The following is a 24,101-nucleotide window of genomic DNA, read 5'->3' as shown; positions in this document are numbered from 1 at the left end:
ATATAGAAAATAGTGAGAGAGGGGGAGAGAGACATATAGAAAAGAGTGAGAGGGGGCGAGAGAGACATATAGAAAAGAGTGAGAGAGGGGGAGAGAGACATATAGAAAAGAGTGAGAGAGGGGGTGAGAGAGACATATAGAAAAGAGTGAGAGACGGGGGGAGAGAGACATATAGAAAAGAGTGAGAGAGGGGGTGAGAGAGACATATAGAAAAGAGTGAGAGAGGGGGAGAGAGACATATAGAAAAGAGTGAGAGACGGGGGAGAGAGACATATAGAAAAAAAGAGAGACATAGAGACATATAGAAAAGAGTGAGAGAGGGGGAGAGAGACATATAGAAAAGAGTGAGAGAGGGGGGTGAGAGAGTCATATAGAAAAGAGTGAGAGAGGGGGAGAGAGACATATAGAAAAGAGTGAGAGAGGGGAGAGAGATATAGAAAAGAGTGAGAGAGGGGGCGAGAGAGACATATAGAAAAGAGTGAGAGAGGGGGCGAGAGAGACATGGAAAAGAGTGAGAGAGGGGGCGAGAGAGAGATAAAGAAAACAGTGAGAGAGGGGGCGAGAGAGACATGTAGAAAAGAGTGAGAGAGGGGGAGATAGACATATAGAAAAGAGTGAGAGGGGGCGAGAGAGACATGGAAAAGAGTGAGAGAGAGGGCGAGAGAGACATGGAAAAGAGTGAGAGAGGGGGCGAAAGAGACATGGAAAAGAGTGAGAGACGGGGGAGAGAGACATATAGAAAAGAGTGAGCGAGGGGGCAAGAGAGACATGGAAAATAGTGAGGGAGGGGTGAGAGAGACATATAGAAAAGAGTGAGAGGGGGCGAGAGAGACATATAGAAAAGAGTGAGAGGGGGCGAGAGAGACATATAGAAAAGAGTGAGAGGGGGGAGAGAGACATATAGAAAAGAGTGAGCGAGCGGGAGAGAGACATATAGAAAAGAGTGAGAGAGGGGGCGAGAGAGACATATAGAAAAGAGTGAGCGAGGGGGAGAGAGACATATAGAAAAGAGTGAGAGAGGGGGAGAGAGACATATAGAAAAGAGTGAGAGAGGGGGGAGAGAGACATGGAAAAGAGTGAGAGAGGGGGTGAGAGACATATAGAAAAGAGTGAGAGATGGGGGGAGAGAGACATATAGAAAAGAGTGAGAGGGGGGAGAGAGACATATAGAAAAGAGTGAGAGGGGGGGGAGAGAGACATATAGAAAAGAGTGAGAGAGGGGGGGGAGAGACATATAGAAAAGAGTGAGAGATGGGGGAGAGAGACATATAGAAAAGAGTGAGAGCGGGAGAGAGACATATAGAAAAGAGTGAGAGAGGGGGCGAGAGAGACATGGAAAAGAGTGAGAGAGGGGGGTGAGAGACATATAGAAAAGAGTGAGAGATGGGGGAGAGAGACATATAGAAAAGAGTGAGAGGGGGGTGAGAGACATATAGAAAAGAGTGAGAGAGGGGGAGAGAGACATATAGAAAAGAGTGAGAGAGGGGGGAGAGAGACATATAGAAAAGAGTGAGAGAGGGGGAGAGAGACATATAGAAAAGAGTGAGAGGGGGTGAGAGAGACATATAGAAAAGAGTGAGAGAGGGGGGAGACATAGGAAAGAGTGAGAGAGGGGGAGAGAGACATATAGAAAAGAGTGAGAGGGGGGAGAGAGACATATAGAAAAGAGTGAGAGAGGGGAAGAGAGACATGGAAAAGAGTGAGAGAGGGGGTGAGAGACATATAGAAAAGAGTGAGAGACGGCGTGAGAGAGTCATATAGAAAAGAGTGAGAGGGGGCAAGAGAGACATATAGAAAAGAGTGAGAGAGGGGGAGAGAGACATATAGAAAAGAGTGAGAGAGGGGGCGAGAGAGACATATAGAAAAGAGTGAGAGAGGTGGAGAGAGACATGGAAAAGAGTGAGAGAGGGGGCGAGGGAGACATGGAAAAGAGTGAGAGAGGGGGAGAGAGACATATAGAAAAGAGTGAGAGAGGGGGAGAGAGACATATAGAAATAGTGAGAGACGGGGAAGAGAGACATATAGAAAAGAGTGAGAGAGGGGGGTTAGAGACATATAGAAAAGAGTGAGAGACATGAGAGGAAAAGAGTGAGAGGGGGGAGAGAGACATATAGAAAAGAGTGAGAGAGGGGAGAGAGAGTCATATAGAAAACAGTGAGAGAGGGGGCGAGAGAGACATATAGAAAAGAGTGAGAGAGGTGGAGAGAGACATGGAAAACAGTGAGAGAGGGGCGAGGGAGACATGGAAAAGAGTGAGAGAGGGGGAGAGAGACATATAGAAAAGAGTGAGAGAGGGGAGAGAGACATATAGAAAAGAGTGAGAGACGGGGAAGAGAGACATATAGAAAAGAGTGAGAGAGGGGGAGAGAGACATATAGAAAAGAGTGAGAGACGGGGGGAGAGAGACATATAAAAGAGTGAGAGAGGGTGAGAGAGACATATAGAAAAGAGTGAGAGAGGGGGAGAGAGAGATATAGAAAAGAGTGAGAGAGGAGGGGAGAGAGACATATAGAAAAGAGTGAGAGAGACATATAGAAAAGAGTGAGAGAGGGGGTGAGAGAGAGAAATAGAAAAGAGTGAGAGAGGGGCGAGAGAGACATATAGAAAAGAGTGAGAGAGGGGGGAGAGAGACACATAGAAAAGAGTGAGAGAGGGGGAGAGAGACATATAGAAAATAGTGAGAGAGGGGGCGAGAGAGACATATAGAAAAGAGTGAGAGAGGGGGGAGAGAGACATAGAAAAGAGTGAGAGAGGGGGCGAGAGAGACATGGAAAAGAGTGAGAGAGGGCGAGAGAGACATGGAAAAGAGTGAGAGAGGGGGCGAAAGAGACATGGAAAAGAGTGAGAGACGGGTGAGAGAGACATATAGAAAAGAGTGAGAGAGGGGGAGAGAGACATATAGAAAAGAGTGAGCGAGGGGGGCGAGAGAGTCATATAGAAAAGAGTGAGAGAGGGGTGAGAGAGACATGGAAAAGAGTGAGAGAGGGGGGAGAGAGACATATAGAAAAGAGTGAGAGGGGGGCGAGAGAGACATATAGAAAAGAGTGAGAGACGGGGGAGAGAGATATAGAAAAGAGTGAGAGAGGGTGAGAGAGACATAAAGAAAAGAGTGAGAGGGGGGAGAGCGACATATAGAAAATAGTGAGAGAGGGGGGGAGAGAGACATATAGAAAAGAGTGAGAGAGGGGGGGGGGCAGGAGTGGTTACCATGCTCCAGGTACGAGGGTGTTCCTTCTGAGGGGTCTAATCTCCTGGCCCGGCGACCGTGTTTAGAGTTGTTGTGGACAAAGATGTTGTCAGAGACAGAGAGGACATGACCGTCCACACTCACAGTGGTAGACACGACCACCTGGGACAGACAGGGACAGGAGACATAGAGGAAAAGGGGACAGGGGGACAGACAAGGACACGTGAGACAGGACCTGAGACCTTCCATCAAACAGCATTACCATTGTGTCTCAAGAAATTATGTAAAATTAGGTTTTGTGGTTCTCTCTCTCCCACCTGAAAGCGCCTCATGTCTCGTGGGTTCCCTGCGTTCTTCAGACAGTTCTGGTTGCACTTCAGGAAGAACTTGAGGAAGAACCTGGAGAGAGAGGAGACAAGAAAACAGTCTGACACTCATGCGTCATTGCAGCTTGGCTTGCTTGGCTAGCTTGGCTAGCTTGGTTAGCTTGGCTAGCTTGGCTGGCCCTTGTGGTAAACCTGGAAGCAGGTCTGCATGTAAGCCTTCCCTTGCCAGTACACAGGCTCTTCTTCACCAAGACTCCTGCCAGGTCTCCTTGTGGCAACACACGTTAACTGGGCGTCCCTGCGGCCTCTGGCTAACTCAGAAGGGGATCTTGCAGCTGCAGTGGTCCCCAAATGTGCGGTGCGCAGGCCCACATTATGTGGACACGCCCTGGCACCGGCCAACCACTGCCCCACTGCTTCATGGGTAAGTCTGGGAAGACAACGGCTAGGGGAGCTCACCATGAGACTAAAGCAACGTGCTGGCGATGTGTGACAGGTGGTCATCTGACAGACTGGAGCTCTTGCAGCCTCCTGCAGCTGTGGGGAGGTGCTGGTCTTCTGCCAGACTGAAGGTCCTGCAGCCTCCTGCAGCTTTGAGGAGGTGTTGGTCCTCTGCCAGACTGAAGGTCCTGCAGCCTCCTGCAGCTTTGAGGAGGTGTTAGTCCTCTGCTAGACTGAAGGTCCTGCAGCATCCTGCAGCTCTGAGGAGGTGCTGGTCCTCTGCCTGACTGAAGGTCCTGCAGCCTCCTGCAGCTTTGAGGAGGTGTTGGTCCTCTGCCAGACTGAAGGTCCTGCAGCCTCCTGCAGCTTTGAGGAGGTGCTGGTCATCTTGGATTTTATTCTTGCCACCAGAGACCATTTTCTAACAGCAGAGTAGTGATGACAAGCACATCCCCCACGTCACTAAAATGATTTCATCACGCAGGTGTCCACTAATGCTCTTCAGGGAGTTCCACCTAGATTTCCTGCACCATTAAATTCTTCTGGCGACATGGTGCTTGGTAACGGGCGCAGGGTTGAATAATCAGGAATCTCCTAGCCAGGCCCTTGCACAGTAGCGGTACAGGGCTATTGGTCATCAGCAGTTGGGATTTGAGTGGCAGCTGCTCCAGACCCCTGTACGTCTGAGAATCCCATTTTAGGAACCACACTGCTCAACTCAGCTGGGGAAAGGCCTATAAAAGGTGTCAGATATTGCCCACTCTAACTCTCCCAGATAGTGCTGCCGCACCTATCAGGACATTCCGTTTCAGCGGTTGAAAACGAATTAAGAAGAAATTTGTCCCCTTACGACTATCAACATGGAACATAAGGACTCTCTTGGACTCGAGCCATGACGCCGCCAGGCCTGAAATTAAGGACTGCACTTATCGCAGCAGAGCTGAAGCAATATACCATCATCTCTGTTCTCAGTGAGACCAGACTCCTGGGTGAAGGGTCGCTCAGGGAGGAAAGAGAGGGCTACTTCTTCTTCTGAAAGGAATACAGCCCCAGAAGGGTGATATCTGCATGGTGTGGGCGTTGCCTTGAAGAACTGCCTCCTGACATATCTCACAGAAACACCAACTGGCATAAGCGAAAGGCTAATGGAGTAATAGGAAAGCACATCATTGGCCAGTGATTGCTAATGGAGTAATAGGAAAGCACATCATTGGCCAGTGATTGCTAATGGAGTAATAGGAAAGCACATCATTGGCCAATGAGATTGCTAATGGAGTAATAGGAAAGCACAGCATTGGCCAATGAGATTGCTAATGGAGTAATAGGAAAGTACAGCATTGGCCAATGAGATTGCTAATGGAGTAATAGGAAAGCACAGCATTGGCCAATGAGATTGCTAATGGAGTAATAGGAAAGCACAGCATTGGCCAATGAGATTGCTAATGGAGTAATAGGAAAGCACAACATTGGCCAATGAGATTGCTAATGGAGTAATAGGAAAGCACAACATTGGCCAATGAGATTGCTAATGGAGTAATAGGAAAGCACAGCATTGGCCAATGAGATTGCTAATGGAGTAATAGGAAAGCACAGCATTGGCCATTGAGATTGCTACGCCTTTGTGCTGAATGAAGTCAACATCACCAACACCATGTTCCAAATGAAAAACAAATACAAAACTTCCTGGGAGCACCTTGATCAAAGCATTGGCTCCTCTTAGATTACATGATTGTCAAAGCTCAGAATGAAGGTTCGTCCAGCCATCCTTAACCAAGCTCAGAATGAAGGTTCGTCCAGCCATCCTTAACCAAGCTCAGAATGAAGGTTCGTCCAGCCATCCTTAACCAAGCTCAGAATGAAGGTTCGTCCAGCCTGTCCTGAAGGTCCAATTCACAACAAATAGTCCTCCCTAAACACATCACTCTCTGAGTCAGCAGCTCACTCCACTTTCCTAATGCACATGACCTAAAACAGAAGAATACTGGGCGTAAACCATTTTTCCCTTTTGGTTTCATGAAATAATAACATGTATCTCTCTCTCTTGTAATTACCAAGAGAAACACAAATGACTGTGGAAATTAATTTCTGCTAAATGAGATATAGTAGTGTACTAAGTAGGGGATATGATACCTTTTTGGACACAAGCTAGGTGTTTCTCACTTTGCTCTACTCTGGGGTTAATAAAAAGATACAAAACCACTTCCCCCTGTCTGATACTGGACTGAAGGACCTGAGGGCTTGGAGTGGAGAGCGGATCTCTCTCGCTCTCTCTCTCACCCCTCTCGTTGTCACCTCTCTCTCTCTCTCACCCCTCTCTCTGTCACCTCTCTCTCTCTCTCACTCCTCTCTCTCTCACCCCTCTCTCTCTCAGGCTCTTTCTCCCTCTCTTCTGTCACCCCTTACTCTCCCTCTCTCTCTTTCTCCCTCTCTCACCCCCCTTCCCTTCTCTCGCTTCCTTTCTCTCTCTCTCTCTCTCTCCATCTATCTCTCTCCCTCTCTCCAGGTATCGGCAATACATCACAGACACTTCCTCTAGGAGACTTGTTTCCGTGGTGACCCCTCAACCTGCCACACACACACACACACACACACACACACACACACACACACACACACACACACACACACACACACACACACACACACACACACACACACACACACACACACACACACACACACACACACACACACACACACACACACACACACACACACAGTCTGTAATGTTGCTCCCATCATGTCTATCTAAACTGACATGATTTATTCAACCACATCAACTCACTACACTGAAACATTCATCCTCTGGACACACCCTGCATCATCCCTCCCTGAGTGTGTGTGTGTGTGTGTGTGTATGTGTGTGTGTGTGTGTGTGTGTGTGTGTGTGTGTGTGTGTGTGTGTGTGTGTGTGTGTGTGTGTGTGTGTGTGTGTGTGTGTGTGTGTGTGTGTGTGTGTGTCTGTGTCTGTGTGTGGCAAGTCTAGTGGTTTTGCCTCATTGTTAAATATTTCTCGGTACAAATAGACCCATGCGTGAATTGTGGGTCAGGGGGACTTCTCTGTTCTTCTACCTGCCCAGGGAGAGCCTGCCCTGGGCTGGAGGTTCCAAAGACACTTAGTTGTGTTGTGTCAGTAGCAGTAGTGTTGTGTCAGTAGCAGTAGTGGTAAGTCAGTAGCAGTAGTGATGTGTCAGTAGTGGTGTGTCAGTAGCAGTAGTGGTGTGTCAGTAGCAGTAGTGTTGTGTCAGTAGTGTTGTGTCAGTAGCAGTAGTGTTGTGTCAGTAGCAGTAGTGTTGTGTCAGTAGTGCTGTGTCAGTAGCAGTAGTGTTGTGTCAGTAGCAGTAGTGTTGTGTCGGTAGCAGTAGTGTTGTGTCAGTAGCAGTAGTGCTGTGTCAGTAGTGTTGTGTCAGTGGCAGTAGTGTTGTGTCAGTGGCAGTAGTGTTGTGTCAGTAGCAGTAGTGTTGTGTCAGTAGCAGTAGTGTTGTCAGTAGCGGTAGTGTTGTGACAGTGGCAGTAGTGTTGTGTCAGTAGTGTTGTGTCAGTAGTGTTGTGTCAGTAGTGTTGTGTCAGTAGTGCTGTGTCAGTAGCAGTAGTGTTGTCAGTAGCAGTAGTGTTGTGTCAGTAGCAGTAGTGTTATGTCAGTAGCAGTAGTGTTGTGTCAGTAGCAGTAGTGTTGTGTCAGTAGTGTTGTGTCAGTAGCAGTAGTGTTGTGTCAGTAGTGTTGTGTCAGTGGCAGTAGTGTTGTGTCAGTAGTGTTGTGTTAGTAGTGTTGTGTCAGTAGTGTTGTGTCAGTAGTGTTGTGTCAGTAGTGTTGTGGCAGTAGTGGTGTGTCAGTAGTGTTGTGTCAGTAGTGTTGTGTCAGTAGCAGTAGTGTTGTGTCAGTAGCAGTAGTGTTGTGCCAGTAGTGTTGTGTCAGTAGTGTTGTGTCAGTAGTGTTGTGTCAGTAGCAGTAGTGTTGTGTCAGTGGCAGTAGTGTTGTGTCAGTAGCAGTAGTGTTGTGTCAGTAGTTTTGTGTCAGTAGTGTTGTGTCAGTAGTGTTGTGTCAGTAGTGTTGTGACAGTAGTGTTGTGTCAGTAGTGTTGTGTCAGTAGTGTTGTGTCAGTAGTTTTGTGTCAGTAGTGTTGTGTCAGTGGTGTTGTGTCAGTAGCAGTAGTGTTGTGTCAGTAGCAGTAGTGTTGTGTCAGTGGCAGTAGTGTTGTGTCAGTAGTGTTGTGTCAGTAGTGTTGTGTCAGTAGTGTTGTGTCAGTAGTGTTGTGTCAGTAGTGTTGTGTCAGTAGTGTTGTGTCAGTAGCAGTAGTGTTGTGTCAGTAGTGTTGTGTCAGTGGCAGTAGTGTTGTGTCAGTAGCAGTAGTACTGTTTCAGTAGTGTTGTGTCAGTAGTGTTGTGTCAGTAGTGTTGTGTCAGTAGCAGTAGTGTTGTGTCAGTAGTGTTGTGTCAGTAGTGTTGTGTCAGTAGCAGTAGTGTTGTGTCAGTAGCAGTAGTGGTGTGTCAGTAGCAGTAGTGTTGTGTCAGTAGTGTTGTGTCAGTAGTGTTGTGTCAGTAGTGTTGTGTCAGTAGCAGTAGTGTTGTGTCAGTAGCAGTAGTGTTGTGTCAGTAGTGTTGTGTCTGTGGCAGTAGTGTTGTGTCAGTAGTGTTGTGTCAGTAGTGTTGTGTCAGTAGCAGTAGTGTTGTGTCAGTAGCAGTAGTGTTGTGTCAGTGGCAGTAGTGTTGTGTCAGTAGTGTTGTGTCAGTAGTGGTGTGTCAGTAGCAGTAGTGTTGTGTCAGTAGCAGTAGTGTTGTGTCAGTGGCAGTAGTGTTGTGTCAGTAGTGTTGTGTCAGTAGTGTTGTGTCAGTAGCAGTAGTACTGTTTCAGTAGTGTTGTGTCAGTAGTGTTGTGTCAGTAGCAGTAGTGTTGTGTAAGTAGCAGTAGTGTTGTGTCAGTAGCAGTAGTACTGTTTCAGTAGTGTTGTGTCAGTAGTGTTGTGTCAGTAGCAGTAGTGTTGTGTCAGTAGTGCTGTGTCAGTAGCAGTAGTGTTGTGTCAGTGGCAGTAGTGTTGTGTCAGTAGTGTTGTGTCAGTAGCAGTAGTGTTGTGTCAGTAGTGTTGTGTCAGTAGCAGTAGTGTTGTGTCAGTAGTGCTGTGTCAGTAGCAGTAGTGTTGTGTCAGTGGCAGTAGTGTTGTGTCAGTAGTGTTGTGTCAGTAGCAGTAGTGTTGTGTCAGTAGTGTTGTGTCAGTAGCAGTAGTGTTGTGTCAGTGGCAGTAGTGTTGTGTCAGTAGTGTTGTGTCAGTAGCAGTAGTGTTGTGTCAGTGGCAGTAGTGTTGTGTCAGTGGCAGTAGTGTTGTGTCAGTAGCAGTAGTGTTGTGTCAGTAGCAGTAGTGGTGTGTCAGTAGCAGTAGTGGTGTGTCAGTAGCAGTAGTGGTGTGTCAGTAGCAGTAGTGTTGTGTCAGTAGTGTTGTGTCAGTGGCAGTAGTGTTGTGTCAGTAGCAGTAGTGTTGTGTCAGTAGCAGTAGTGTTGTGTCAGTAGCAGTAGTGTTGTGTCAGTAGTGTTGTGTCAGTAGTGCTGTGTCAGTAGCAGTAGTGTTGTGTCAGTAGTGTTGTGTCAGTGGCAGTAGTGTTGTGTCAGTAGTGGTGTGTCAGTAGCAGTAGTGTTGTGTCAGTAGTGTGTTGTGTCAGTAACAGTCTTGTTGTGTCAGTAGCAGTAGTGTTGTGTCAGTAGTGTTGTGTCAGTAGTGTTTGTGTCAGTAGCAGTAGTGTTGTGTCAGTAGCAGTAGTGTTGTCAGTAGCAGTAGTGTTGTGTCAGTAGCAGTAGTGTTGTGTCAGTAGCAGTAGTGTTGTGTCAGTAGCAGTAGTGTTGTGTCAGTGGCAGTAGTGTTGTGTCAGTAGCAGTAGTGTTGTGTCAGTAGCAGTAGTGTTGTGTCAGTAGTGTTGTGTCAGTAGCAGTAGTGTTGTGTCAGTAGCAGTAGTGTTGTGTCAGTAGCAGTAGTGTTGTGTCAGTAGTGTTGTGTCAGTAGTGCTGTGTCAGTAGCAGTAGTGTTGTGTCAGTAGTGTTGTGTCAGTAGTGTTGTGTCAGTAGCAGTAGTGTTGTGTCAGTAGCAGTAGTGTTGTGTCAGTAGTGTTGTGTCAGTAGCAGTAGTGTTGTGTAAGTAGCAGTAGTGTTGTGTCAGTAGCAGTAGTACTGTTTCAGTAGTGTTGTGTCAGTAGTGTTGTGTCAGTAGCAGTAGTGTTGTGTCAGTAGTGCTGTGTCAGTAGCAGTAGTGTTGTGTCAGTAGCAGTAGTGTTGTCAGTGGCAGTAGTGTTGTGTCAGTGGCAATAGTGTTGTGTCAGTAGTGTTGTGTCAGTAGCAGTAGTGTTGTGTCAGTGGCAATAGTGTTGTGTCAGTAGTGTTGTGTCAGTAGCAGTAGTGTTGTGTCAGTAGTGTTGTGTCAGTAGTGTTGTGTCAGTAGTGTTGTGTCAGTAGTGGTGTGTCAGTGGCAGTAGTGTTGTGTCAGTGGCAGTAGTGTTGTCAGTAGCAGTAGTGTTGTGTCAGTAGCAGTAGTGTTGTGTCAGTGGCAATAGTGTTGTGTCAGTAGTGTTGTGTCAGTAGCAGTAGTGTTGTGTCAGTAGTGCTGTGTCAGTAGCAGTAGTGTTGTGTCAGTAGCAGTAGTGTTGTGTCAGTAGCAGTAGTGTTGTGTCAGTAGCAGTAGTGGTGTGTCAGTAGTGTTGTGTCAGTAGTGCTGTGTCAGTAGCAGTAGTGTTGTGTCAGTAGTGTTGTGTCAGTAGTGTTGTGTCAGTGTTGTGTAGTGTTGTGTCAGTGGCAGTAGTGTTGTGTCAGTAGTAGGTGTGTCAGTAGCAGTAGTGTTGTGTCAGTAGTGTTGTGTCAGTAGCAGTAGTGTTGTGTCAGTGTAGCAGTAGTGTTGTGTCAGTAGTGGTGTGTCAGTAGCAGTAGTGTTGTGTCAGTAGCAGTAGTGTTGTGTCAGTAGCAGCAGTGTTGTGTCAGTAGCAGTAGTGTTGTGTCAGTAGTGTTGTGTCAGTAGCAGTAGTGTTGTGTCAGTAGCAGTAGTGTTGTGTCAGTAGCAGCAGTGTTGTGTCAGTAGCAGTAGTGGTGTGTCAGTAGCAGTAGTGGTGTGTCAGTAGCAGTAGTGTTGTGTCAGTAGCAGTAGTGTTGTGTCAGTAGCAGTAGTGTTGTGTCAGTAGCAGTAGTGTTGTGTCAGTAGTGTTGTGTCAGCAGTGTTGTGTCAGTAGCAGTAGTGTTGTGTCAGTAGCAGTAGTGTTGTGTCAGTAGCAGTAGTGTTGTGTCAGTAGTGTTGTGTCAGTAGTGTTGTGTCAGTAGCAGTAGTGTTGTGTCAGTAGTGTTGTGTCAGTGGCAGTAGTGTTGTGTCAGTAGCAGTAGTGTTGTGTCAGTAGCAGTAGTGTTGTGTCAGTAGCAGTAGTGTTGTGTCAGCAGTGTTGTGTCAGTAGCAGTAGTGTTGTGTCAGTAGCAGTAGTGTTGTGTCAGTAGCAGTAGTGTTGTGTCAGTAGCAGTAGTGTTGTGTCAGTAGTGTTGTGTCAGTAGCAGTAGTGTTGTGTCAGTAGCAGTAGTGTTGTGTCAGTAGCAGTAGTGTTGTGTCAGTGGCAATAGTGTTGTGTCAGTGGCAGTAGTGTTGTGTCAGTAGCAGTAGTGTTGTGTCAGTAGCAGTAGTGTTGTGTCAGTAGTGTTGTGTCAGTAGCAGTAGTGTTGTGTCAGTAGCAGTAGTGTTGTGTCAGTAGCAGTAGTGTTGTGTCAGTAGTGTTGTGTCAGTAGTGCTGTGTCAGTAGCAGTAGTGTTGTGTCAGTAGTGTTGTGTCAGTAGTGTTGTGTCAGTGGCAGTAGTGTTGTGTCAGTAGTGGTGTGTCAGTAGCAGTAGTGTTGTGTCAGTAGTGGTGTGTCAGTAACAGTCGTGTTGTGTCAGTAGCAGTAGTGTTGTGTCAGTAGCAGTAGTGTTGTGTCAGTAGCAGTAGTGTTGTGTCAGTAGCAGTAGTGTTGTGTCAGTAGCAGTAGTGTTGTGTCAGTAGCAGTAGTGTTGTGTCAGTGGCAATAGTGTTGTGTCAGTGGCAGTAGTGTTGTGTCAGTAGCAGTAGTGTTGTGTCAGTAGTGTTGTGTCAGTAGCAGTAGTGTTGTGTCAGTAGTGTTGTGTCAGTAGTGTTGTGTCAGTAGTGTTGTGTCAGTAGTGTTGTGTCAGTAGTGTTGTGTCAGTGGCAGTAGTGTTGTGTCAGTGGCAGTAGTGTTGTCAGTAGCAGTAGTGTTGTGTCAGTAGCAGTAGTGTTGTGTCAGTAGTGCTGTGTCAGTAGCAGTAGTGTTGTGTCAGTAGCAGTAGTGTTGTGTCAGTAGCAGTAGTGTTGTGTCAGTGGCAGTAGTGGTGTGTCAGTAGCAGTAGTGGTGTGTCAGTAGCAGTAGTGGTGTGTCAGTAGTGTTGTGTCAGTAGTGCTGTGTCAGTAGCAGTAGTGTTGTGTCAGTAGTGTTGTGTCAGTAGTGTTGTGTCAGTAGTGCTGTGTCAGTAGCAGTAGTGTTGTGTCAGTAGTGTTGTGTCAGTAGTGTTGTGTCAGTAGTGTTGTGTCAGTGGCAGTAGTGTTGTGTCAGTAGTGGTGTGTCAGTAGCAGTAGTGTTGTGTCAGTAGTGTTGTGTCAGTAGCAGTAGTGTTGTGTCAGTAGCAGTAGTGTTGTCAGTAGCAGTAGTGTTGTCAGTAGCAGTAGTGGTGTGTCAGTGGCTGTAGTGGTGTGTCAGTAGCAGTAGTGTTGTGTCAGTGGCTGTAGTGGTGTGTCAGTAGCAGTAGTGGTGTGTCAGTAGCAGTAGTGTTGTGTCAGTAGCAGTAGTGTTGTGTCAGTAGCAGTAGTGTTGTCAGTAGCAGTAGTGTTGTGTCAGTAGCAGTAGTGGTGTGTCAGTAGCAGTAGTGGTGTGTCAGTAGCAGTAGTGTTGTGTCAGTAGCAGTAGTGTTGTGTCAGTAGCAGTAGTGTTGTCAGTAGCAGTAGTGTTGTCAGTAGCAGTAGTGGTGTGTCAGTAGCAGTAGTGGTGTGTCAGTAGCAGTAGTGTTGTGTCAGTAGCAGTAGTGTTGTCAGTAGCAGTAGTGTTGTGTCAGTAGCAGTAGTGTTGTGTCAGTAGTGCTGTGTCAGTAGCAGTAGTGTTGTGTCAGTAGCAGTAGTGTTGTGTCAGTGGCAGTAGTGTTGTGTCAGTAGCAGTAGTGTTGTGTCAGTAGCAGTAGTGTTGTGTAGTGGTAGTGTTGTGTCAGTAGCAGTAGTGGTGTGTCAGTAGCAGTGTGTGGTGTGTCAGTAGCAGTAGTGGTGTGTCAGTAGCAGTAGTGTTGTGTCAGTAGCAGTAGTGTTGTGTCAGTAGCAGTAGTGTGTGTCAGTAGCAGTAGTGTTGTCAGTAGCAGTAGTGGTGTGTCAGTAGCAGTAGTGCTGTGTCAGTAGCAGTAGTGTTGTGTCAGTAGCAGTAGTGTTGTGTCAGTAGCAGTAGTGTTGTGTCAGTAGTGTTGTGTCAGTAGCAGTCGTGTTGTGTCAGTAGCAGTAGTGTTGTGTCAGTAGTGTTGTGTCAGTAGCAGTAGTGTTGTGTCAGTAGTGTTGTGTCAGTGGCAGTAGTGTTGTGTCAGTAGCAGTAGTGGTGTGTCAGTAGCAGTAGTGGTGTGTCAGTAGCAGTAGTGGTGTGTCAGTAGCAGTAGTGTTGTGTCAGTAGCAGTAGTGGTGTGTCAGTAGCAGTAGTGGTGTGTCAGTAGCAGTAGTGGTGTGTCAGTAGCAGTAGTGGTGTGTCAGTAGCAGTAGTGTTGTGTCAGTGTGTCAGTAGCAGTAGTGGTGTGTCAGTAGCAGTAGTGTGTGTCAGTAGCAGTAGTGTTGTGTCAGTAGTGGTGTGTCAGTAGCAGTAGTGTTGTGTCAGTAGTGGTGTGTGTGTCAGTAGTGGTGTGTCAGTAGCAGTAGTGTTGTGTCAGTAGCAGTGTGTTGTGTCAGTAGCAGTAGTGTTGTGTCAGTAGTGGTGTGTCAGTAGCAGTAGTGGTGTGTCAGTAGTGGTGTGTCAGTAGCAGTAGTGGTGTGTCAGTAGCAGTAGTGGTGTGTCAGTAGCAGTAGTGTTGTGTCAGTAGCAGTAGTGTTGTGTCAGTAGCAGTGTTGTGTCAGTAGCAGTAGTGTTGTGTCAGTAGCAGTAGTGGTGTGTCAGTAGCAGTAGTGGTGTGTCAGTAGCAGTAGTGTTGTGTCAGTAGCAGTAGTGTGTGTCAGTAGCAGTAGTGGTGTGTCAGTAGCAGTAGTGTTGTGTCAGTAGCAGTAGTGGTGTGTCAGTAGCAGTAGTGGTGTGTCAGTAGCAGTAGTGGTGTGTCAGTAGCAGTAGTGGTGTGTCAGTAGCAGTAGTGTTGTGTCAGTAGCAGTAGTGTTGTGTCAGTAGCAGTAGTGTTGTGTCAGTAGCAGTAGTGGTGTGTCAGTAGTGGTGTGTCAGTAGTGTGTGTAGCAGTAGTGTCAGTAGCAGTAGTGTGTCAGTCAGTAGTGGTGTGTCAGTAGCAGTAGTGTTGTGTCAGTAGTGGTGTGTCAGTAGCAGTAGTGGTGTGTCAGTAGTGGTGTGTCAGTAGCAGTAGTGTGTCAGTGTCAGTAGTGTTGTGTGTCAGTAGCAGTAGTGTTGTGTCAGTAGCAGTAGTAGTGTGTGTCAGTAGCAGTAGTGGTGTGTCAGTAGCAGTAGCAGTAGTAGTGTGTGTCAGTAGTAGGTGTGTCAGTAGCAGTAGTGGTGTGTCAGTAGCAGTAGTGTGTTGTGGCAGTAGTGGTGTGTCAGTAGCAGTAGCAGTGGTGTGTCAGTAGCAGTAGTGGTGTGTCAGTAGCAGTAGTGGTGTGTCAGTAGCAGTAGTGTTGTGGCAGTAGTGGTGTGTCAGTAGCAGTAGTGGTGTGTCAGTAGCAGTAGTGGTGTGTCAGTAGCAGTAGTGTTGTGTGTCAGTAGTGGTGTGTCAGTAGCAGTAGTGGTGTGTCAGTAGCAGTAGTGTTGTGTAGCAGTAGTGGTGTGTCAGTAGCAGTAGTGTTGTGGCAGTAGCAGTAGTGTTGTGTCAGTAGCAGTAGTGTTGTGTCAGTAGCAGTAGTGTTGTGTCAGTAGTGTTGTGTCAGTAGCAGTAGTGTTGTGTCAGTAGCAGTAGTGTTGTGTCAGTAGTGTTGTGTCAGTAGCAGTAGTGTTGTGTCAGTAGCAGTAGTGTTGTGTCAGTAGGTGTTGTGTCAGTAGTTGTGTCAGTAGCAGTAGTGTTGTGTCAGTAGTGTTGTGTCAGTGACAGTAGTGTTGTGTCAGTAGCAGTAGTGGTGTGTCAGTAGCAGTAGTGGTGTGTCAGTAGCAGTAGTGGTGTGTCAGTAGCAGTAGTGTTGTGTCAGTAGCAGTAGTGTTGTGTCAGTAGCAGTAGTGTTGTGTCAGTAGTAGTGTTGTGTCAGTAGCAGTAGTGTTGTGTCAGTAGCAGTAGTGTTGTGTCAGTAGTGTAGTGTGTCAGTAGCAGTAGTGTTGTGTCAGTGGCAGTAGTGTTGTGTCAGTAGTCAGTAGTCAGTGTAGTGTGTCAGTAGCAGTAGTGGTGTGTCAGTAGCAGTAGTGGTGTGTCAGTAGCAGTAGTGTTGTGTCAGTAGCAGTAGTGGTGTGTCAGTAGCAGTAGTGGTGTGTCAGTAGCAGTAGTGGTGTGTCAGTAGCAGTAGTGGTGTGTCAGTAGCAGTAGTGGTGTGTCGGTAGCAGTGTGTGTGTCAGTAGCAGTAGTGGTGTGTCAGTAGTGGTGTGTCAGTAGTGGTGTGTCAGTAGCAGTAGTGCTGTGTCAGTAGTGGTGTGTCAGTAGTGGTGTGTCAGTAGCAGTAGTGCTGTGTCAGTAGTGGTGTGTCAGTAGCAGTAGTGTTGTGTCAGTAGTGGTGTGTCAGTAGCAGTAGTGGTGTGTCAGTAGTGGTGTGTCAGTAGCAGTAGTGGTGTGTCAGTAGCAGTAGTGGTGTGTCAGTAGCAGTAGTGTTGTGTCAGTAGCAGTAGTGTTGTGTCAGTAGCAGTAGTGGTGTGTCAGTAGCAGTAGTGGTGTGTCAGTAGCAGTAGTGGTGTGTCAGTAGCAGTAGTGTTGTGTCAGTAGCAGTAGTGTTGTGTCAGTAGCAGTAGTGGTGTGTCAGTAGCAGTAGTGGTGTAGTGTTGTGTCAGTAGCAGTAGTGGTGTGTCAGTAGCAGTAGTGGTGTGTCAGTAGCAGTAGTGGTGTGTCAGTAGCAGTAGTGGTGTGTCAGTAGCAGTAGTGTGTGTCAGTAGCAGTAGTAGTGGTGTGTCAGTAGCAGTAGTGGTGTGTCAGTAGTGGTGTGTCAGTAGTGGTGTGTCAGTAGCAGTAGTGCTGTGTCAGTGGCAGTAGTGGTGTGTCAGTAGCAGTAGTGTTGTGTCAGTAGTGGTGTGTCAGTAGCAGTAGTGGTGTGTCAGTAGTGGTGTGTCAGTAGCAGTAGTGTTGTGTCAGTAGTGGTGTGTCAGTAGCAGTAGTGTTGTGGCAGTAGCAGTAGTGGTGTGTCAGTAGCAGTAGTGGTGTGTCAGTAGCAGTAGTGTTGTGTCAGTAGCAGTAGTGTGTGTCAGTAGCAGTAGTGGTGTGTCAGTAGCAGTAGTGTGTGTCAGTAGCAGTAGTGGTGTGTCAGTAGCAGTAGTGTGTGTGTAGCAGTGGTGTGTGTGTAGCAGTAGTGTGTGTCAGTAGCAGTAGTGGTGTGTCAGTAGCAGTAGTGTTGTGGCAGTAGTGGTGTGTCAGTAGCAGTAGTGGTGTGTCAGTAGCAGTAGTGGTGTGTCAGTAGCAGTAGTGTTGTGTCAGTAGTGGTGTGTCAGTAGCAGTAGTGGTGTGTCAGTAGCAGTAGTGTTGTGGCAGTAGTGGTGTGTCAGTAGCAGTAGTGTTGTGGCAGTAGCAGTAGTGTTGTGTCAGTAGCAGTAGTGTTGTGTCAGTAGCAGTAGTGTTGTGTCAGTAGTGTTGTGTCAGTAGCAGTAGTGTTGTGTCAGTAGCAGTAGTGTTGTGTCAGTAGTGTTGTGTCAGTAGCAGTAGTGTTGTGTCAGTAGCAGTAGTGTTGTGTCAGTAGTGTTGTGTCAGTAGCAGTAGTGTTGTGTCAGTAGTGTTGTGTCAGTGACAGTGTGTGTCAGTCAGTAGCAGTAGTGGTGTGTCAGTAGCAGTAGTGGTGTGTCAGTAGCAGTAGTGTTGTGTCAGTAGCAGTAGTGTTGTGTCAGTAGCAGTAGTAGTAGTGGTGTGTCAGTAGCAGTAGTGGTGTGTCAGTAGCAGTAGTGGTGTGTCAGTAGCAGTAGTGGTGTGTCAGTAGCAGTAGTGGTGTGTCAGTAGTGGTGTGTCAGTAGCAGTAGTGTTGTGTCAGTAGCAGTAGTGTTGTGCAGTAAGTAGTGTTGTGTCAGTAGTGGTGTGTCAGTAGCAGTAGTGGTGTGTCAGTAGCAGTGGCAGTAGTGTTGTCAGTAGCAGTGTGTCAGTAGCAGTAGTGTTGTCAGTAGCAGTAGTGTTGTGTCAGTAGCAGTAGTGTTGTGTCAGTAGCAGTAGTGTTGTGTCAGTAGTGTTGTGTCAGTAGCAGTAGTGTTGTGTCAGTAGCAGTAGTGTTGTGTCAGTAGTGTTGTGTCAGTAGCAGTAGTGTTGTGTCAGTAGCAGTAGTGTTGTGTCAGTAGTGTTGTGTCAGTGGCAGTAGTGTTGTGTCAGTAGCAGTAGTGGTGTGTCAGTAGCAGTAGTGGTGTGTCAGTAGCAGTAGTGGTGTGTCAGTAGCAGTAGTGTTGTGTCAGTAGCAGTAGTGGTGTGTCAGTAGCAGTAGTGGTGTGTCAGTAGCAGTAGTGGTGTGTCAGTAGCAGTAGTGGTGTGTCAGTAGCAGTAGTGGTGTGTCAGTAGTGGTGTGTCAGTAGCAGTAGTGGTGTGTCAGTAGTGGTGTGTCAGTAGTGGTGTGTCAGTAGCAGTAGTGCTGTGTCAGTAGTGGTGTGTCAGTAGCAGTAGTGTTGTGTCAGTAGTGGTGTGTCAGTAGCAGTAGTGGTGTGTCAGTAGTGGTGTGTCAGTAGCAGTAGTGTTGTGTCAGTAGTGGTGTGTCAGTAGCAGTAGTGTTGTGGCAGTAGTGGTGTGTCAGTAGCAGTAGTGGTGTGTCAGTAGCAGTAGTGGTGTGTCAGTAGCAGTAGTGGTGTGTCAGTAGCAGTAGTGTTGTGGCAGTAGTGGTGTGTCAGTAGCAGTAGTGGTGTGTCAGTAGCAGTAGTGGTGTGTCAGTAGCAGTAGTGTTGTGTCAGTAGTGGTGTGTCAGTAGCAGTAGTGGTGTGTCAGTAGCAGTAGTGTTGTGGCAGTAGTGGTGTGTCAGTAGCAGTAGTGTTGTGGCAGTAGTGGTGTGCAGTAGTGTGTCAGTAGCAGTAGTGGTGTGTCAGTAGCAGTAGTGTTGTGTAGCAGTAGTGGTGTGTCAGTAGCAGTAGTAGCAGTAGTGTTGTGTGTCAGTAGCAGTAGTGGTGTGTCAGTAGCAGTAGTGTTGTGGCAGTAGCAGTAGTGTTGTGGCAGTAGTGTTGTGTCAGTAGCAGTAGTGTTGTGTCAGTGGCAGTAGTGTTGTGTCAGTAGCAGTAGTATTGTGTCAGTAGCAGTAGTGGTGTGTCAGTAGCAGTAGTGGTGTGTCTGGACAAGAACCAAAAAAATGGTATCATATTACTCCAGTGCTAGCCTCCCTACACTGGCTTCATGTTACTCCAGTGCTATCCTCCCTACACTGGCTTCATGTTACTCCAGTGCTAGCCTCCCTACACTGGCTTCATGTTACTCCAGCCTACACCTCACACTGGCTTCATGTTACTCCAGTGCTAGCCTCCCTACACTGGCTTCATGTTACTCCAGTGCTAGCCTCCCTACACTGGCTTCATGTTACTCCAGTGCTAGCCTCCCTACACTGGCTTCATGTTACTCCAGTGCTAGCCTCCCTACACTGGCTTCATGTTACTCCAGTGCTAGCCTCCCTACACTGGCTTCATGTTACTCCAGTGCTAGCCTCCCTACACTGGCTTCATGTTACTCCAGTGCTAGCCTCCCTACACTGGCTTCATGTTACTCCAGTGCTAGCCTCCCTACACTAGCTTCATGTTACTCCAGTGCTAGCCTCCCTACACTGGCTTCATGTTAAGACTAGGGCAGATTTCAAGGTTTTACTGCTAACCTACAAAGCATTACATCCTATCTATCTCTCTGATTTGGTCCTTCCGTACATACCTACACATACGCTACAGGCACAAGACGCAGGCCTCCTTACTGTCTCTAGAATTTCTAAGCAAACAGCTAGAGCTCCATTTTTATGGAATGGTCTGCCTATCCATGTTAGAGACGCAGACTCGGTCTCACCCTTTAAGTCTTTATTGAAGACTCATCTCTTCAGTTGGTCCTATGACTATGAGTGTAGTCTGGCCCAGGGGTGTGAACGGAAAGGCACTGGAGCGACGAACCACCCTTGCTGTCTCTGACTGGCCATTTCCCCTCTCTCCACTGGGATCCTCTGCCTCTAACCCTATTACGGGGGCTGAGTCACTGGCTTACTGGTGCTCTTCCATGCCGTCCCTAGGAGGGGGGCATTACTTGAGTGGGTTGAGTCTCTGACGTGATTTTCCTGTCCAGGTTTGGCGCCACCCTCGAGTTAGTGCCGTGGGGGAGATCTTTGTGGGCTGTACTCGGCCTTCTCACAGGGTAGTAAGTTTGTGGTTGAAGATATCCTTCTAGTGGTGTGGGGGCTGTGCTCTGGTAAAGTGGGTAGGGTTATATCCTTCCTGGTTGGCCCTGTCTTGGGGTATTGTCAGACGGGGCCACAGTGTCTCCCGACCCCTCCTGACTCAGCCTCCAGTATTTACGGTGCAATAGTTTATGTGTCTGGGTCTAGGGTCAGTCTGTTATATCTGGAGTATTTCTGCTGTCTTATCCTGTGTTCTGTGTGAATTTAAGTAGACTCCCTCTAAATCTCTCTCTCTCTCCAACCCTGACCTGTTCACCGGACATGCTACCTTGTCCTGGACCTGCTGTTTTCGACTCTCTCTCTCTACCACACCTGAATAATCAGCTATGAAAAGCCAACTGACATTTACTCCTGAGGTGCTGACCGGTTGTACCCTCTTCAACAACTGTGATTGTTAATTTTTGATGCTGCTGGTCATCTATGAACATTTGAACATCTTGGCCATGTTCTGTTATAATCTCCACCCGGCACAACCAGAAGAGGACTGGCCACCCCTCAGGGCCTGGTTCCTCTCTAGGTTTCTTCCTAGGTTCCTGCCTTTCTAGGGAGTTTTTCCTAGCCACCGTGCTTCTACATTGTTTGGGGTTTTAGGCTGGGTTTCTGTACAGCACTTTGTGACATCGGCTGATGTAAAAAGTGCTTTATAAAAACATGATTGATTGATTGTGTGAGGAGCAGTAGTGTTGTGTCAGTAGTGTTGTGTCAGTAGTGTTGTGTCAGTAGCAGTAGTGTTGTGTCAGTAGTGTTGTGTCAGTAGCAGTAGTGTTGTGTCAGTAGCAGTAGTGCTGTGTCAGTGGCAGTAGTGTTGTGTCAGTAGCAGTAGTGTTGTGTCAGTAGTGTTGTGTCAGTAGTGTTGTGTCAGTGGCAGTAGTGTTGTGTCAGTAGCAGTAGTGGTGTGTCAGTAGTGTTGTGTCAATAGCAGTAGTGTTGTGTCAGAAGTGTTGTGTCAGTAGTGTTGTGTCAGTAGTGTTTTGTCAGTAGCAGTAGTGGTGTGTCAGTAGTGTTGTGTCAGTGGCAGTAGTGTTGTGTCAGAAGTGTTGTGTCAGTAGTGTTGTGTCAGTAGTGTTGTGTCAGTAGTGTTGTGTCAGTAACTTTCTGTCAGTAGTGTTGTGCCAGTAGTGTTCTGTCAGTGGTGTTGTGTCAGTAGTGTTGTGTCAGTGACGTTCTGTCAGTAGTGGTGTGCCAGTAGTGTCGTGTCAGTAGTGTTGTGTCAGTAGCAGTAGTGGTGTGTCAGTAGTGTTGTGTCAGTAGCAGTAGTGTTGTGTCAGAAGTGTTGTGTCAGTGTGTCAGTAGTGTTTTGTGTGCCAGTAGCGGTAGTGTTTTGTCAGTAGTGTTGTGTCAGTAACTTTCTGTCAGTAGTGTTGTGCCAGTAGTGTTCTGTCAGTGGTGTTGTGTCAGTAGTGTTGTGTCAGTGGTGGTGTGCCAGTAGTGTCGTGTCAGTAGTGTTGTGTCAGTAGCAGTAGTGTTGTGCCAGTAGTGTCGTGTCAGTAGTGTCGTGTCAGTAGTGGTGTGCCAGTAGTGTCGTGTCAGTAGTGTTGTGTCAGTAGTGTTGTGTCAGTAGTGTTGTGTCAGTAGTGTTGTGTCAGTGGCAGTAGTGTTGTGTCAGTAGTGTTGTGTCAGAAGTGTTGTGTCAGTAGTGTCGTGTCAGTGGTGTTGTGTCAGTGGTGTCGTGTCAGTAGTGGTGTGCCAGTAGCGGTAGTGTTGTGTCAGTAACTTTCTGTCAGTAGTGTTGTGTCAGTAGTGTTGTGTCAGTAACTTTCTGTCAGTAGTGGTGTGCCAGTAGTGTTCTGTCAGTGGTGTTGTGTCAGTAGTGTTGTGTCAGTGACGTTCTGTCAGTAGTGGTGTGCCAGTAGTGTTCTGTCAGTGGTGGTGTGCCAGTAGTGTCGTGTCAGTGGTGGTGTGTCAGTAGTGTCGTGTCAGTAGTGTCGTGTCAGTAGTGTCGTGTCAGTAGTGTCGTGTCAGTAGTGTCGTGTCAGTAGTGTCGTGTCAGTAGTGTCATGTCAGTAGTGTCGTGTCAGTAGTGTTGTGTCAGTAGTGTTGTGTCAGTAGTGTTGTGTCAGTAGTGGTGTGCCAGTAGTGTTGCGTCAGTAGCGGTAGTGTTGTGCCTCTACGTCTCCTTCTTAATCAAACACATTAATAACTTCCTTCTAGACACTGTCTTCACCTGCCCAGACACATATGGTCCACCAATCACAAAATAAGGAACCACGCATATATTAGCATACCTAATGGATACCTTCACAATTTAATATGCAAATTCCCAGAGACATTAGCGAATTCCGTATGTTCTAAATGAATAAATTTGAATGGCAATTAGAGTAATCCTTTATAATTAATGAAAACTGTCAATTTTGGTTCAGGAGTAATTTGATTAACGTTATGATGGGACACTTAGTAAATTCATTGGATTGGTGGACTGGAGTTGTGGTGGATTGGTGGACGCACGCACTCACTCACACACACAGCCATACACACACTCACGCAAACGTTCACACGCACGAATGGACGGATATGCACACGGACTTACCCACCCCACACACACACACACACAGCCATCCACACACTCACACACACAGCCATACACACACTCACACACACAGCCATACACACACTCACACAAACGTTCACACGCACGAATGGACGGATATGCACACGGACTTACCCACCCCACACACACACCCACCCACCCACCCACCCACCCACCCACCCACCCACCCACCCACCCACCCACCCACCCACCCACCCACCCACCCACCCACCCACCCACCCACCCACACGCCCACCACCCACCCACCCACCCGCACGCACACGCACGCACACACACCCCCACCCACCCGCACGCACACGCACGGACACCCACACCCACCACCCCACACACACACACGGACACACACACCCACACACCCACCCACCCACCCACCCACCCACCCACCCACCCACCCACCCACCCACCCACCCACCCACCCACACACACTCACCTGCACGCACGCACGCACACACACCCCCACCCCACCACCCACACACACCCACACGCACACACACACACACACACACACACACACACACACACACACACACACACACACACACACACACACACACACACACACACACACACACACACACACACACACACACACACACACACTAAAATGAAATCTGTCCAACACTACCTTGAGCTGTCTAACTACCTTCCAGTAAAACAGCCAGAGAGCACATTAGAGCTGATGATCAGCGTATGATTACTGTACAATACCAACATCTGACGAATACTGTTTCAGTTGTAAGAAAAAATAAACAATGATATCCATCACCAAAAACTCTCCTCTCTCATTTCTCTCTCTATCTCTTTTCCTCATGTCTCCTCTCCTTCTCTATCTCTTTTCCTCATGTCTCCTCTCCTTCTCTATATCCTCATGTCTCCTCTCCTTCTCTATATCCTCTCTATCTCTTTTCCTCATGTCTCCTCTCCTTCTCTATCTCTTTTCCTCATGTCTCCTCTCCTTCTCTATATCCTCTCTATCTCTTTTCCTCATGTCTCCTCTCCTTCTCTATATCCTCTCTATCTCTTTTCCTCATGTCTCCTCTCCTTCTCTATATCCTCTCTATCTCTTTTCCTCATGTCTCCTCTCCTTCTCTATATCCTCTCTATCTCTTTTCCTCATGTCTCCTCTCCTTCTCTATATCCTCTCTATCTCTTTTCCTCATGTCTCCTCTCCTTCTCTATCTCTTTTCCTCATGTCTCCCTCCTTCTCTATATCTCTATCTCTTTTCCTCATGTCTCCTCTCCTTCTCTATCTCTTTTCCTCATGTCTCCTCTCCTTCTCTATATCCTCTCTATCTCTTTTCCTCATGTCTCCCTCCTTCTCTTCTCTATATCCTCTCTATCTATTTTCTCTATCTCTTCTCCTCTATATCCTCTCCTTCTCTATCTCCTCTCTATCTCTTTTCCTCATGTCTCTCTCTCTTCTCTATATCCTCTCTATCTATTTTCCTCATGTCTCTTCTCCTTCTCTATCTCTCTCTCTCTCTCTCTCTCTCTCTCTCTCTCTCTCTCTCTCTCTCTCTCTCTCTCTCTCTCTCTCTCTCTCTCTCTCTCTCTCTATCTCTTTTCCTCATGTCTCCTCTCCCTCTCTATATCCTCTCTCTCTCTGCTTTTCTCCCCTTCTCTTTCTGTGTCAGATTAGTGGGTCCATTCTTACTGTGATACCTCATAAAACCAGACCCCAGTGGAGTGACTGGTTCTGGATCTAGAGCCTCTAAACAAGAGTGGCTTTCTCTCTCTCTCTCTCTCTGGAAAACACTCACTCACACACACACACTAGATGTCGACCAACTATGATTTTTCAACGCCGATACCGATATGATTATTGGAGGACCAAAAGAAGCCAATACCGATTAATCGGCCGCTAAATTTTTTTTGGGGGGGGTAATAATGACAATTACAACAATACTGAATGAACACTTATATTAACTTAATATAATACATCAATACAAATATAAATAATGCAAAAACAAAGTGTTGGA

General features: G+C 47.3%; 1 protein-coding gene across 3 annotated transcripts in view; it reads right to left on the bottom strand.

Moving 5' to 3' along the window:
* The window catches only part of LOC123994172 (transcription factor COE1-A-like), a 150,666-nt gene that overhangs the window by 51,299 nt on the left and 75,266 nt on the right, over nt 1-24,101 (bottom strand). For all 3 annotated transcript variants that reach the window (XM_046296699.1, XM_046296700.1, XM_046296698.1), the window contains exons 7-8: nt 3,505-3,586; nt 3,208-3,349 (exon numbers count right to left, since the gene is read on the bottom strand). In XM_046296699.1, coding sequence (XP_046152655.1) covers nt 3,208-3,349; nt 3,505-3,586 — 224 coding nt within the window. The remainder of the gene's footprint in view (nt 1-3,207; nt 3,350-3,504; nt 3,587-24,101) is intronic.

The sequence above is a fragment of the Oncorhynchus gorbuscha genome, linkage group LG13 (genome assembly GCF_021184085.1).
Source record: "Oncorhynchus gorbuscha isolate QuinsamMale2020 ecotype Even-year linkage group LG13, OgorEven_v1.0, whole genome shotgun sequence".
Classification (NCBI taxonomy): Eukaryota; Metazoa; Chordata; class Actinopteri; order Salmoniformes; family Salmonidae; genus Oncorhynchus; species Oncorhynchus gorbuscha.
The sequence above is the reverse complement of the archived record's forward strand: the minus strand, read 5'-3'. Positions and strand labels throughout refer to the sequence as shown.